Source organism: Mobula birostris, unplaced genomic scaffold (genome assembly GCF_030028105.1).
Source record: "Mobula birostris isolate sMobBir1 unplaced genomic scaffold, sMobBir1.hap1 scaffold_798, whole genome shotgun sequence".
NCBI lineage: Eukaryota > Metazoa > Chordata > Chondrichthyes > Myliobatiformes > Myliobatidae > Mobula > Mobula birostris.
This window is the reverse complement of record NW_027278515.1, coordinates 45,734-61,864: the sequence shown is the minus strand read 5'-3', so window position 1 is coordinate 61,864 and position 16,131 is coordinate 45,734. Positions and strand designations below refer to the sequence as shown.

Sequence of the window (16,131 nt, the reverse complement as noted above, 5' to 3'; positions counted from 1 at the left end):
CCTGTGCCCACTCACCTGTAGTTCAGTGTGAACCCGTCCCTGACCCTGTGCCCACTCACCTGTAGTTCAGTCTGAACCCACACCTGGCCCTGTGCCCACTCACCTGTAGTACAGTCTGAACCCACCCCTAGCCCTGTGCCCACTCACCTGTAGTTCAGTGTGACCCCACCCCCGGCCTTGTCCCCACTCACCTGTAGTACAGTATGAACCCATCCCTGGCCGTGTGCCCACTCACCTGTAGTACAGTGTGAACCCATCCCTGGGCCTGTGCCCGCTCACCTGTAGTACAGTGTGAAGCCGTCCCTGTCCCTGTGCCCACTCACCTGTAGTACAGTGTGAACCCGTCCCAGGCCCTGTGCCCACTCACCTGTAGTTCAGTGTGAACCCATCCCTGGCCCTGTGCCCACTCACCTGTAGTACAGTGTGACCCCACCCCTGGCCCTGTGCCCACTCACCTGTAGTACAGTGTGACCCCACCCCCGGCCCTGTGCACACTCACCTGTAGTACAGTGTGAACCCATCCCTGGCACTGTGCCCACTCACCTGTAGTTCAGTGTGAACCCATCCCTGGCCCTGTGCCCACTCACCTTTAGTTCAGTGTGAACCCATCCCCTGGTCCTGTGCCCACTCACCTGTAGTTCAGTGTGAACCCGTCCCTGACCCTGTGCCCACTCACCTGTAGTTCAGTGTGAACCCATACCTGCCCTTGTGCCCACTCACCTGTAGTACAGTCTGAACCCACCCCTAGCCCTGTGCCCACTCACCTGTAGTTCAGTGTGAACCCATCCCCTGGTCCTGTGCCCACTCACCTGTAGTACAGTGTGAACCCATCCCAGGCCCTGTGCCCACTCACCTGTAGTACAGTCTGAACCCATCCCAGGGCCTGTGCCCACTCACCTGTAGTACAGTATGAACCCATCCCTGGCCCTGTGCCCACTCACCTGTAGTTCAGTGTGAACCCATCCCTGGACTTGTGCCCGCTCACCTGTAGTACAGTGTGAAACCGTCCCTGTCCCTGTGCCCACTCACCTGTAGTTCAGTGTGAACCCATCCCCTGGTCCTGTGCCCACTCACCTGTAGTTCAGTGTGAACCTGTCCCTGACCCTGTGCCCACTCACCTGTAGTTCAGTGTGACCCCACCCCCGGCCCTGTGCCCACTCACCTGTAGTTCAGTGTGAACCCGTCCCTGGGCCTGTGCCTGCTCACCTGTAGTACAGTGTGAACCCGTCCCTATCCCCACTCACCTGTAGTACAGTATGAACCCATCCCTGGCCGTGTGCCCACTCACCTGTAGTACAGTGTGAACCCATCCCTGGGCCTGTGCCTGCTCACCTGTAGTACAGTCTGAACCCATCCCAGGCCCTGTGCCCACTCACCTGTAGTACAGTGTGAACCCATCCCTGGCCCTGTGCCCACTCACCTGTAGTTCAGTGTGAACCCGTCCCTTGGTCCTGTGCCCACTCACCTGTAGTACAGTGTGAACCCACCCCTGGCCCTGTGCCCACCCACCTGTAGTACAGTGTGACCCCACCCCCGGCCCTGTGCCCACTCACCTGTAGTACAGTGTGAACCCATCCCTGGCCCTGTGCCCACTCACCTGTAGTACAGTGTGAACCCGTCTCTTGGTCCTGTGCCCACCCACCTGTAGTACAGTGTGAACCCACCCCTGGCCCTGTGCCCACCCACCTGTAGTACAGTGTGACCCCACCCCTGGCTCTGTGCCCACCCACCTGTAGTACAGTGTGACCCCAGCCCCGGCCCTGTGCCCACTCACCTGTAGTACAGTGTGAACCCATCCCTGGCACTGTGCCCACTCACCTGTAGTTCAGTGTGAACTCACCCCTGGTCCTGTGCCCACTCACTTGTAGTACAGTGTGACCCCACCCCCGGCCCTGTGCCCACTCACCTGTAGTACAGTGTGAACCCATCCCTGGCACTGTGCCCACTCACCTGTAGTACAGTGTGAACCCGTCCCAGGCCCTGTGCCCACTCACCTGTAGTACAGTCTGAACCCATCCCAGGCCCTGTGCCCACTCACCTGTAGTACAGTATGAACCCATCCCTGGCCCTGTGCCCACTCACCTGTAGTTCAGTGTGAACCCATCCCTGGACCTGTGCCCGCTCACCTGTAGTACAGTGTGAAGCCGTCCCTGTCCCTGTGCCCACTCACCTGTAGTTCAGTGTGAACCCATCCCCTGGTCCTGTGCCCACTCACCTGTAGTTCAGTGTGAACCCATCCCTGGCCCTGTGCCCACTCACCTGTAGTTCAGTGTGAACCCATCCCCTGGTCCTGTGCCCACTCACCTGTAGTTCAGTGTGAACCCACACCTGGCCCTGTGCCCACTCACCTGTAGTACAGTCTGAACCCACCCCTGGCCCTGTGCCCACTCACCTGTAGTTCAGTGTGAACCCGTCCCTGGCCCTGTGCCCACTCACCTGTAGTTCAGTCTGAACCCACACCTGGCCCTGTGCCCACTCACCTGTAGTACAGTCTGAACCCACCCCTAGCCCTGTGCCCACTCACCTGTAGTTCAGTGTGACCCCACCCCCGGCCTTGTCCCCACTCACCTGTAGTACAGTATGAACCCATCCCTGGCCGTGTGCCCACTCACCTGTAGTACAGTGTGAACCCATCCCTGGGCCTGTGCCCGCTCACCTGTAGTACAGTGTGAAGCCGTCCCTGTCCCTGTGCCCACTCACCTGTAGTACAGTGTGAACCCGTCCCAGGCCCTGTGCCCACTCACCTGTAGTTCAGTGTGAACCCATCCCTGGCCCTGTGCCCACTCACCTGTAGTACAGTGTGACCCCACCCCTGGCCCTGTGCCCACTCACCTGTAGTACAGTGTGACCCCACCCCCGGCCCTGTGCACACTCACCTGTAGTACAGTGTGAACCCATCCCTGGCACTGTGCCCACTCACCTGTAGTTCAGTGTGAACCCATCCCTGGCCCTGTGCCCACTCACCTGTAGTTCAGTGTGAACCCATCCCCTGGTCCTGTGCCCACTCACCTGTAGTTCAGTGTGAACCCGTCCCTGACCCTGTGCCCACTCACCTGTAGTTCAGTGTGAACCCATACCTGCCCTTGTGCCCACTCACCTGTAGTACAGTCTGAACCCACCCCTAGCCCTGTGCCCACTCACCTGTAGTTCAGTGTGAACCCACCCCCTGGTCCTGTGCCCACTCACCTGTAGTACAGTGTGAACCCATCCCAGGCCCTGTGCCCACTCACCTGTAGTACAGTCTGAACCCATCCCAGGCCCTGTGCCCACTCACCTGTAGTACAGTATGAACCCATCCCTGGCCCTGTGCCCACTCACCTGTAGTTCAGTGTGAACCCATCCCTGGACCTGTGCCCGCTCACCTGTAGTACAGTGTGAAGCCGTCCCTGTCCCTGTGCCCACTCACCTGTAGTTCAGTGTGAACCCATCCCCTGGTCCTGTGCCCACTCACCTGTAGTTCAGTGTGAACCCGTCCCTGACCCTGTGCCCACTCACCTGTAGTTCAGTGTGACCCCACCCCCGGCCCTGTGCCCACTCACCTGTAGTTCAGTGTGAACCCGTCCCTGGGCCTGTGCCTGCTCACCTGTAGTACAGTGTGAACCCGTCCCTATCCCCACTCACCTGTAGTACAGTATGAACCCATCCCTGGCCGTGTGCCCACTCACCTGTAGTACAGTGTGAACCCATCCCTGGGCCTGTGCCTGCTCACCTGTAGTACAGTCTGAACCCATCCCAGGCCCTGTGCCCACTCACCTGTAGTACAGTATGAACCCATCCCTGGCCCTGTGCCCACTCACCTGTAGTTCAGTGTGAACCCATCCCTGGACCTGTGCCCGCTCACCTGTAGTACAGTGTGAAGCCGTCCCTGTCCCTGTGCCCACTCACCTGTAGTTCAGTGTGAACCCATCCCAGGCCCTGTGCCCACTCACCTGTAGTACAGTGTGAACCCATCCCTGGCCCTGTGCCCACTCACCTGTAGTTCAGTGTGAACCCATCCCAGGCCCTGTGCCCGCTCACCTGTAGTTCAGTGTGAACCCATCCCTGGCCCTGTGCCCACTCACCTGTAGTTCAGTGTGAACCCGTCCCTTGGTCCTGTGCCCACTCACCTGTAGTACAGTGTGAACCCACCCCTGGCCCTGTGCCCACCCACCTGTAGTACAGTGTGACCCCACCCCCGGCCCTGTGCCCACTCACCTGTAGTACAGTGTGAACCCATCCCTGGCCCTGTGCCCACTCACCTGTAGTTCAGTGTGAACCCGTCCCTTGGTCCTGTGCCCACCCACCTGTAGTACAGTGTGAACCCACCCCTGGCCCTGTGCCCACCCACCTGTAGTACAGTGTGACCCCACCCCTGGCTCTGTGCCCACCCACCTGTAGTACAGTGTGACCCCAGCCCCGGCCCTGTGCCCACTCACCTGTAGTACAGTGTGACCCCACCCCTGGCTCTGTGCCCACCCACCTGTAGTACAGTGTGACCCCAGCCCCGGCCCTGTGCCCACTCACCTGTAGTTCAGTGTGACCCCACCCCCTGCCCTGTGCCCACTCACCTGTAGCAGGGGGTGGCGCCCTGCACTGACAGGATGGTGAAGTGGGGATGCCTCCCCCCGAGCCGGGAGCCCCTGTGGTGCCGGAACTCACAGCAGGAGCTGAGCCGGTCCACCTGAAGGCCATTCAGGAAGAAGGTGAGGCTGAACGGGAAGCCAGCATGTCTCCGTGACACAAACTCGAACCGCTCTGTGAACGGAGGGAGAAATCCCAACCATACGTGAAATTGGAACCACATGTGCTAATTTATGCTCTGTGCAGTGTGCATTGGGTAATGTGTTTTGCGCTTTGGCCCCAGAAGAACACCATTTCCTTTGGCTATATTTCTGTACAATTGAATAATAATTAAACTTGAAATTTAAATTGAGCTCCTAATGTTTATGGCACAGTGCTCCCCAGAGTTCCTCACAGCAGACCCACAGCCCCTCCCTACCACCCTGACCGGTCATAAGACATATGAGCAGAATTAGGCCATTTGGTTCATCAAATCTGTTGTTCCCTCCATCATGGCTGATTTATTATTGGCTGGGTAAACGACATGAATAGGTGAGGTCACAAGGAAGTCTGAATGGTGGGACAGTCTAAAGGGGCCGAGTGGCCTATTCCTGCTGGGTGTTTGAGGGATACAGACAGGTTGAGGTGGTGTCCCTGGGATAATATCGCCACTGGTCAGTGTGACAGCAGATCCCCGTGTCACACCCACCTGCTTCCATCAGCTTCCCCTTGAAGACGCAGAGGTTTTCTCCACCGCAATGCTGCTGATGAACCTTGACCTCGTCCCTCGCATCAGCCCGGTCATAGGAGAGGTGCAGTCTCTTGCCACGGTACACCATCGTCACTACCACATTGCTGTGCACTCCCGCAGAGCGACGCCACCTTGGGACTTCCTGCAACAGCCACAGTGACCAATCAGCTGGAGCCATGGGAGGGACCAGCCTGCAGCAGCATCCGCCAGTTGCAGCAGGCTCAGGGGTACAAACTCACTACCCACACCCTGCAGGGAATAAACCAGCCAGTTCAGCCAGACATCACAGGGACAGTACAGCAGGTAGAACCACTGCCTCACAGCCCCAGAGACCTGACCTCTGGCACTGCCAGCGAGGAGTTTGCATGTGCTCCGTGACCATGTGGTTCCCCTGGATGCTCCAGTTCCCTCCCACTTCCCAAAGACATGTGGTTCAGCTGGTTAAATGGCTGCTGTAATATTTCCCCAATGTGTGGTCGAGGTAGAGTCTGGCGGGGGGGGTTCAAAATTCAAAAATTCAATGTAAATTTTATTATCAAAGTACATAATTGTCACAATATACAACCCTGAGATTCATTTTCCTGTGGGCAAATCGATAGAATAGTAACTGTAACAGGATCAATGAAAGATCAACCAGAGTGCAGAAGACAACAAACTACTAATCTAAACAAATAGCACTAAATACTGAGAACATGAGATTAAGAGACAAAGAGTCATTGAAAGTGATATAGTTGGTTGTGGGAACATTTCAATGACGGGGCAAGTGAAGTTAAGTGTGATTATCCTGTTTTGATCAAGATCCTGATGGTTGAGGGGTAGTAACTGTTCTTGAACCTGGTGGTGAGAGTCCGGAGGCTCCTGTACCAACCACGATGGCAGCAGTGAGAAAAGGGCATGGCCTGGATGGTGGGGATCTCTGAAGATGGATGTGGCTTTTCTACGACAACATTTCATGTGGATGTGCTCAATGGCTAGGAGGGCAATAACAGGCAGCTACAGAAGGGCAGAGGGGGTTTATGGGGACTAGAAATTTGTAACCATGAGGAAAGTTAGGAGCGGCTGGAAAACGGGAGGCTGGGGTGAGTTGTAATTGACATGTGCAAACATTGTGCGAAAGGTTCTGAGCAATGGGGCCAACAATTGGCAGAACTGGGTTGCTGATGGTCGGCACAAACTCGATGGGCTGAAGAGCCTGTCTTGATGCAGTGTGACTCCGTATCCAACACTTCATGTACAAGGATCATGAGAGCTCATCCCTCTGATCAATGGGAGGGGCAGTGACAGGCCGGATAAAGGTGGTGGGGGGGGGGTTCAGCCGGTCTGGTAGCGAGGAGTGTGAGTGGCCACTTGGCCCAGGAAAGCAGACAAGGAGGCTCTTCAGCCCATCGGTTGTATACTGGCCACAGATGTACAGGGAGAGTTTATCTTCAGTCAGTGAACTTGCTTCAGTTCAGAGCCAGCCCTCCTGCTCCCACTCGCCACTCACAGCCAGCCCCACCCACTGGACCTTCCCATTTCCATCACCCACCGTTCTCCCACCAATCTCCCCACCAGGCTCTCCCACAGGGACTTCAAGCTCCCACTAACTGCCGACTGAAGACCAGAAGACATCGAAGTAGACAGCCCATTCGGCCCATTGAGTCTAGACCGCCATTCGATCATGACAAATTTATTATCCCCTTCAACCCCATTCTCCTGCCTTCTCCCTGTAACCTTTAACACCCTGACTAATTAAGAACCTGTCAACCTCCATCTTTAAATATACCCAAAGACTTGGCCTCCACAGTCGTCTATAACAACAAATTTCACAGATTCACCTCCTTCTGGCTGAACAAATTCCTCATCTGTTCCAAATGGTTGTCCCTCAGTTCTGAGGCTGTACCCTCTGGTCCGAGGCTCTCTCACATCCACTCTGTCCAGGTTCTTCAATATTCAATAGGCTGAGGATATTTAACCTGAATTCCCTCTCCCACACCAAGATCCAGCGTCTCTGATCACCAGTACCCCACCCCCCTTATTAGGCAGAAAGTGGAGGGGGGAAGCAGCTGTTTGCTGTACATCTTGTCTGAAACGCCAACCCCTCATAGTATGAACCCCTCCCACAGTCTGTACCCCTCCGCCATTGCATTTCTGAATGCACAATGAACACTGCTTCACTAGCTTTTCCTCTCTTTTTGCATCACTGGTTTTTTATACAGTTTTTACTGTGATTTATAGCTTTTTATTCTATATTGCACTGTACTGCCCCAAAATAACAAATTTTACAACATATGCCAGTGTTATTAAACTGATTCCGACAGTCATTCTCCCCTCCGACACCTCCACACCGGCCCAGCTATTCTTCTCACTACTTGCCCCGGCAGAGGAAACACCTCAGCAGTCTGTGCCTGCCCAGGAGTGTGAAGCCCACCACCATATCTATGGCTCCTGCTGATGCCCCAGCCTGTCCCACAGCAAGTGGTGAGCTCAACTGGTGGCAACATACATCCTAATGGACGATGGCAGTGCCCTGAGCCCCCGCCGTTCTCTACCTTTTGAGCGGAGCTGGCTGGGGTGTGGGACGTGGTGGGTGCACGTAGCCGGCGTCCTCTGCTAAAGGTGCTCTTCTCCCATGGGCGGAGGGACGGGGGGACAGGAGTCACGTAGTTGTTGATGACGGGAAGACGGTAGGGAGAGAGTCTGCTGGGGGTGTCCACCATTTGCCAGTGCCTCATCACTTCCCGTTCTGGCTGCTAGGAGGAAAACGAGCAGGACGGTGAGAAACTCCTATTATTTCCCCAACACCACCCACCTATACCACCCTCCCTCAGTACCACCCCTCCCAGTGTGACCCTCCCTCAGTACCACCCCTCCCAGTGTGACCCTCCCTCAGTACCACTCCTCCCTCAGTACCACCCACCCACAGTGTGACCTTCCCTCAGTACCACCCCTCCCACAGTGTGACCCTCCCTTAGTAACACCCCTCCCAGTGTGACCCTCCCTCAGTACCACCCCTCCCACAGTGTGACTCTCCCTCAGTACCACCCTTCCACAGTGTGACCCTCCCTCAGTACCACCCCTCCCAGTGTAACCCTCCCTCAGTACCACCCCTCCCACAGTGTGACTCTCCCTCAGTACCACCCCTCACACAGTGTGACCCTCACTCAATACCACCCTCCCACAGTGTGACTCTCCCTCAGTACCACCCCTCACACAGTGTGACCCTCACTCAATACCACCCTCCCACAGTGTGACCCTCCCACAGTGTGACCCTCCCTCAGTACGACCCTCCCTCAGTACGACCCTCCCTCAGTACCACCCCTCCCACGGTGTGACTCTCTCTCAGTACCACCCTCCCACAGTGTGACCCCTCCCTCAGTACCACCCCTCCCACAGTGTGACCCTCCCTCAGTACCACCCCTCCCAGTGTGACCCTCCCTCAGTACCACCCGTCCCACAGTGTGACCCTCCCTCAGTACCACCCCCTCCCACAGAGTGACTCACCCTCAATAACACCTCTCCCACAGTGTGACCCTTCCTCAGAATCACCCCTCCCACAGTGTGACTCTCCCTCAGTACCACCCCTCCCAGTGTGACCCTCCCTCAATACCACCCCTCCCACAGAGTGACTCTCCCTCAATAACACCTCTCCCACAGTGTGACTCTCCCTCAGTACCACCCCTCTGACAGTGTGACCATCCCACAGTACTGCCCCAGTTCCAACCTGGGGAAAAAGACGTTGACTTTGGAGAAAGCACAGAACTGGGTTTCCTTCCCGGGGAGTTGGGTGATCTCCCCGAAGCTTGAGATGACAACAGGAATCGATGAGGTGTTCGGTCCCATCATGCAAAGGCAGGATATATGCTTACAATGGAGGCAGTTCAGAGCAGACTCACCAGGTTAATTCCTGGAATCAGAGCAATGTCTGCTCTAAACAGGGCATGTGGGTTAGAGCTGCAGTCCTTGGAGGACACAAAAGGAAGGGTGACCGTACTGAAGAACTTCAGACCCTGAAGGGACATGACAGGGGAGATGTGGAGATATTTCCATCAGCGGAAGAGTCTTGTATGAGGAGATCCATGATCAATGGATGGACATTTAAAACTGGGGTTCTTCTCACAGAAGGAGGGGAAATCTCTGGAATTCTCCACCCAGAGGGGGAAAAGGACACATTAGATACAGTGGTATGCAAAAGATTGGGCACCCCGGTCAAAATTTCTGTTACTGTGAATAGCTAAGCGAGTAAAAGATGACCTGATTTCCAAAAGGCATAAAGTTAAAGGTGACACATTTCTTTAATATTTTAAGCAAGAAAACTTTTTTATTTCCATCTTTTACAGTTTCAAAATAACAAAAAAAGAAAAAGGGCCCAAAGCAAAAGTTTGGGCACCCTGCATGGTCAGTACCCCCTTTGGCAGGTTTCACATCTTGTAAACGCTTTCTGTAGCCAGGTAAGAGTCTTTCAGTTCTTGTTTGGGGGATTTTGGGGGATCCTCTTTTCATCTTCATACCTTTGCTCATTGCGGCCAAAAAGTTCTATTTTAACTTCATCAGTCCACAGGATATGTTTCCAAAATGCATCAGGCTTGTTTAGATGTTCCTTAGAACCTTTTGAATAGAACTTTTTGGCCGCAATGAGCAAAGGTATGTTTGGAGAAAAAAGGGTGCAGAATTTCATGAAAAGAACCCCTCTCCAACTGTTAAGCACGGGGGTGGATCGATCATGCTTTGGGCTTGTGTTGCAGCCAGTGGCACGGGGAACAATTACTGGTAGAGGGAAGAATGAATTCAATTAAATACCAGCAAATTCTGGAAGCAAACATCCCACCGTCTGTAAAAAAAAGCCGACGATGGCTTCTACAACAGGAAAAGAGGATGGCTTCTACAACAGGATAATGATCCTAAACACACCTCAAAATCCATAATGGACTACCTCAAGGCGCAAGCTGAAGGTTTTGCCATGGCCCTTACTGTCCTCCAACCTAAACATCAACAAGAATCTGTAGATAGACCTCAAAAGAGCAGTACATGCAAGACGGCCCAAGAATCTCACAGAACTAGAAGCCTTTTGCAAGGAAGAATGGGCAAAAATCCCCCATACAAGAATCGAAAGACTCTTAGCTGCCTACAGGAAGCGTTTACAAGATGTGATACCTGCCAAAGGGGGTGTTACTAAGTACTGACCATGCAGGGTGCCCAAACTTTTGCTTCGGGCCTTCTCCTTTTTTGTTATTTTGAAACCGTAAAAGATGGAAATAAAAAAGATTTCTTGCTTAAAATATTAAAGAAATGTGTCATCTTTAATTTTATGCCTTTTGGAAATCAGGTCATCTTTTACTCGCTTAGCTATTCACAGTAACAGAAATTTTGACCAGGGGTGCCCAAACTTTTGCATGCCACTGTATATTTGAGGTAGGGAAAGACGAGCATGATTGAGGACAATGGGGCTGAGCTCAATATTACTTCAACCATGATGTGCTAGAATTGTGGGGCAGGGTTCAGAGCAAATGCTGGAAGAGATTGCAGAAGTTTCAGTAAGGCCACCTTTCTTTTCTGATCTCCAAAGAATATGGATACAACCCAAGTACCCTCACAACAATCGGACAACCTTCTGATCTCAGAAATTAGCCCAGTTAATCTAATTAACATCTCACACTTCAGGTAGATCACCTAACTCAAAGGGAGGCAACTCGAGATGTTTGGGTACAAGAGGCTCTGAGGGCCCAGAGCTCTCCCCAACAATCAGGATGTTGATGTTAGAGGTTGACAGACTTCACGTTTGGAAAGGTCTGGAGCTGGTGAAATGAGGTCACGGGTCAACCTCGACCTGACACAGAAAGACGAGCCGTCCTCCATCCTCCTGTACACAGACAACTGATTTTTCAAATCCAATTTTTTCAGTAAATAATTAATGAAAGAAGCATTACCCCATGAAGGAAGTTGAGGTTGATGTCCCTGACCAGTTCTGGCTGCGTATCCCTCTGTCTGGTGTGCGACGAGCACTGCGCAGTGATTGCTGCTGTGCGCGATACTCCATTGCTCTGCAGGGGGACGAGCCTCGCCGGACGCTGCATCTTCCCAGGGGCAGTGCTGGGACGAGGGGAGGTTGACTGGGGGGAACAGAAGAGGCAGAGAGTGACAAACATGAGAGAGCCTGCAGATACTGGAAATCCAAAGCAACGTTTTGGGCCGAGACCCTTCACCTGGACTGTCGACTCTTCTCCAAAGACACTGAGTTCCTCCAGCATTTTGTGGGTGTTGCTGAGGCAGAGATTGAAGAGTGTGACCCCGCATGGCACCAACCTCCCTCCAATCACTGCTCCTCCCTCTCTCCTGTGTATCCCTACCACCTCCCCAACTCCCACCCACACATCCCTCAGTATTAGCCGGAGCCCCAGGAGGACGTTCAGCCCTCAAGTCCATTCCAATATCCAACAGGGACACAGTTACCGCAGACCACCTACCTGGGGTTGTAATGACTGTCCAAGCCTCCGCCTGGGTTACAGGAGGGCTGGAAAGGCTGCTGTATGTATGAGCCTGAGCATTGGGAGAGGTGTGGACATGCTCACACCTCAACCTGCACTTTGGATGGGAGAGGGGAGTCAGGGGACAGTGTGAAACCCACACTTGATCGTGTTTGACAGATGTTGGGAAAGCCGGCTGTACACCAGAGCCTGGTGGAAATTGTGTATGTGTCAGTGTGTCTGTACACTAGCCCATGTTGTGGTGGCAGGGAGAAAACAATTCTGTGTATCAGACTTAAAGGGAGCTGGAGCTGTGTATCAGTCTACATTTAGAAAAATTGGGAAGGAGATTGCCCTGCATATCAGACTGCTTCCAGAGCTGTGGATGAGATTGTCCTGTATATCAGAGTGTGTTTAGGGAGTTGGGAAGGAGATTGCCCTGTGTATCAGACTATGTTTAGGGAGCTGAGGAGATTGGCCTGTGTATCAGAGTGTGTTTAGGGAGAGGAGATTGTCTTGCATAGCAAACTATGTTTTAGGTGCTGAGAAGGAGATTGGCCTCTGTAATAGATTGTGTTTCAGGTGAGGATGCCAAGATTGACCTGCATAGTGGACTGTGTGAGGATCCTTTCCCACCTACTTGGTCTGACTGATGTCGTCCATTGTCCCTGTGCAGAACACAAGGGCAGTGTCCTCAGTAATATGTCACTGATCTGATCCCTGTCACAATCTACAGACTTGAAACTCAATACTTCCCCAAGCCTGGCTTGTCTTTCGGCAACATGAGCCAAGTTTCCGTTGGTGAAATGTAATCTGCTGTCACTCGGCAGAAAGCCCACCCCATGACGTAGTCAGCCTCTCCCTCTCCCTGCTGGCCACCCTCAGACAGCACCCCACCCCTCAGGATTGGAAGCTGCTTTGGCAAGGGTGGGGTGAAGAGAAAGGCAGACTCCCCACAGTGACACCAGAGTTAAACAGATCAAAGATACAACCTTGAGTCCCTATTCAGTCCTGCTCACTTGACAGAGACTATCACATTAGAACAGGCCCTTCAGCCCATCACTTCTGTGCTGACCACTTCCCAGAACAGTCTCCACTTCGATGATTCAAGTGCCTGTCCAGCTACTTGCAACAATGTTGTGGGGGTCTCCTCTGCTTCCACCACCCCAACAGGTGGTGAGATTCAGATTCCAAAACCCCCTCCGGGGTAAAATTGCCAGCTTAGATCACCCTTAGTATCTGAAAAACTGAGGAATCTGGAGAAATATCGAGCAGGTATTTTTCCATCACAACTTTTCATCATGTTGAAAGGAGTCTGGATTTCCTGGTGCTATCTGTGAAGCTCCCAAACACGTCAGTGACTTTACCTGGAATTCAGCGAGCAACACCATCAAGACGGCCAGATAACACTGTCAGTGACACCCGGAGCAGTAGGTGTGTGGAAGGGACACCCAGGAGTGGTGGTGGGAGCAGAATGATAGTGGGATTCATGAACAGGAATAAGGATCACGTCCAGGCAAATTATGCTGGCTTCCTGATCAGCACAGACTTGGAGAGCCAAAGTACTTGTCCCTGTGCCATTTCGAGAGGACCAGAACATAAAAGCAAGGAAGTAATGCTAAGGCATTGGTCAGACCACATTTGGAGCATTGTGAGCATTTTGGGCCCCATCTAAAAGATGTGCTGGCATTGAAGTGGGTCCAGAGGAGGTTCATGAGAATGATTTGGGAATGAAAGGGTTAACATTTGGGTGACAGGGCGGAGGTATGTCTCCACTGAAGGAGGTGTAAGGTTCTCCTTGCCTCCGCCAGCCTGCAGGTCATACCTGGGCAAGGTGTAGCACCTGCTCAGCCCCCCAGTCAGGGTCAGGTGAAGCCATGGGAGCCGGTGGTGGATGGTTGTCTGACCAGCTTGTACGTATCACGTCCTGGTTACGTGACCACTGACGCCAGGCAGACAGTCTCTGAAGAGCACTGATAACAGCTGGGGCCACCCGTCTTTTAAAGACACTGCCCAGAAAAAGGCAATGGCAAACCACTTCTGTAGAAAAATTTTCCAAGAAATCATGGTCATGATTGGCCACGAATGAATGATGAACTTATCAGGAGAGTTTGATGGCCCTGGGCCTGTACTTGCTGGAGTTCAGCAGAATGGGGGGAAATCTCATTGAAACCAATCGAATACTGGAAGGCCAAGATAGAGTGGACATGGAGAGGATGTTTCCTGTAGTGAGGGAGTCTAGAACCAGAGGGCACAGCCTCAGAAATAAGGGACATCTATTTAGAACAGAGATGAGGAGGAATTTCTTCCGTCAGAGGGTGGTGAACCTGTGGGATTCATTGCCACAGACAGCTGTGGAGGCCAAGTCATTGGGTATGTTTAAAGCAGATGTTGATAGGTTCTTGATTACGGACAGAAGGCAGGAGGATGGGGTTGAGAGGAATAATAAATCAGTCAAGACGCAATGGCAGAGCAGGCTCAATGTGCTGCCCCCTAATTTTGTTCCTATGTCTTATCTCAGTTGCTGTCTCACTTGATGCACGGCGATCATCCCCACCCCCCTGCTGACGCCCTTCCACGAGTCTACGTACGGACATGGAGGGGCTGGGCTGCATCATGTTTGGGCCTGACAGGCTCCTTTGGCAGTTCCGAGAAGCAGCGGGCGGTCGGGGCAATAGGAGTGGAATGAGGTCTTCGTCAGGTCTCCTCGTGCGGTCAACCTGCAGCAACAATGAGACGTATTAACAACCAGGACAGAAGAAACACCCCACCTGGCCTTCACACCAACCCGACAGTCGACTGAGAAACAGGGCAAAGGTTGAGTAGTGGACGGGGTGGTGGAGAGAGTGAGGAAAGGAACTCAGGAATGGACAGAGGGCGAGGTATAACTGGTCAGGTGAATACAGTTACAGGGAACACAGTTACATTTAAAGGGCTCACAGCAGAGGAATGTTGGCTGAATTCTAACTCCAAAGTTCAAAGTAAATTTACTACCAAAGTACAAATATGTCAGCACATACCACCCTGAGATTCAATGTCTTGTGGGCATTCACAGTAAAAACACAAAGAAATGCAACAGATCAATGGAAAACAGCATACAAGTCAGACAAATATCCAACATGCAAATGCAGCCAACTGTGCAAATACAGAAAGAAGAAAGGAAAATAATAATAAATAAATAAGCAATATCAAGAACATGAGATGTTGTCCTTGAAACTTTGTTTCAAGCTGAGATGAAGTTAGTTCAAACCCTCTGCCTCCAACTCCAGCACAGACTCTGGTGTGACAGAAACAAGCTGGAAAAGAATGTCAAAGGACTGCCTTGAAAGAGGATTAATGAAACAAACGGGCTTAATGGGATAAGGTGGCTCAAAAATCACTCTGTTCATTAGAGGAAGGATGTGGAAGCTTTAGAGAGGGTGCAGAAGAGATTTACCAGGATGCTTCCTGGATTGGAGAGTATGTCTTATGAGGATAGGTTGAGTGAGCTAGGGATTTTCTCTCTGGAGCAAAGGCGGGTGAGAGGTGGCTGGATAAAAGTGTACAAGAAGCAGAGATCGAGTGGTCAGCAGAGACATTTTTCCAGAGCAGAAAGTGCTAATACAAGAGGGCATAAGTTTATGGTGACTGGAGGAAGGTATAGGGGCAATATCAGAAGAAGGATTTTTACAGAGACTAGTGAGTGTGTGGAACGCACTACCAGGGTAGTGGCAAAGGGGAATTAAATAAACTCTGAGATAGGCACATGGGTGATAGAAAAATAAATAGAAAGCTACGTGGGAAGGAAAGGTTAGATTGATCTTGGCCTAGGTATTTAAAAGATAAGCACAATATCATGGCTGAAGGAACTGAACTGTGCTGTAATGTTCTGTGTTCGATGTTCACCAGACCAAAAAGTCTTAATGTAAACAAAGATAGTATTCACAGAAACTGGAGGTTAGGAGTTAAGGGGATGGGCAGAAGGGCTACAGAGACAAGGAGGAGAGTGTTGCAGCAACAAATTCATCCAGAGCCTGTTGCCTGAGAGGGCAGTGGCTGCCCAACTGCCTGACCTGTTGTTCCGTCAGCATCTGTAGAATCTCCTGTGTCAGTGGGAGAAGGATTGTTCAGAGGGAACTGGAGAAAGGGGAATGTGTGCAGGGCTGTGAGGAGAGAGCAGTGGGCACTGCTGCAGCCTCGATGGGCTGAGAGGGTTCTTTAAGATACAAGTGCTGTGCCAGTAGCCCATTCAACACACTCACTACTCTCTGTGTAAAAAACTTACCCCTGACATCTCCTCTGTACCTACTCCCCAGCACCTTAAAACCTGTGTCCTCTTGTGCTAACCATTTCAGCCCTGGGGAAAAGCCTCTGACTATCTACATGATCAATGCCTCTCATTATCTTGTACACCTCTAT

General features: G+C 52.3%; 1 protein-coding gene across 1 annotated transcript in view; it reads right to left on the bottom strand.

The window, feature by feature from the left end:
* The window catches only part of erich3 (glutamate-rich 3), a gene marked incomplete at its 3' end in the record, with an annotated part of 64,677 nt that overhangs the window by 6,863 nt on the left and 41,683 nt on the right, over positions 1-16,131 (bottom strand). The window contains exons 5-9 of the mRNA XM_072250916.1: positions 14,325-14,453; positions 11,197-11,379; positions 7,822-8,022; positions 5,249-5,432; positions 4,548-4,734 (exon numbers count right to left, since the gene is read on the bottom strand). Coding sequence (XP_072107017.1) covers positions 4,548-4,734; positions 5,249-5,432; positions 7,822-8,022; positions 11,197-11,379; positions 14,325-14,453 — 884 coding nt within the window. The remainder of the gene's footprint in view (positions 1-4,547; positions 4,735-5,248; positions 5,433-7,821; positions 8,023-11,196; positions 11,380-14,324; positions 14,454-16,131) is intronic.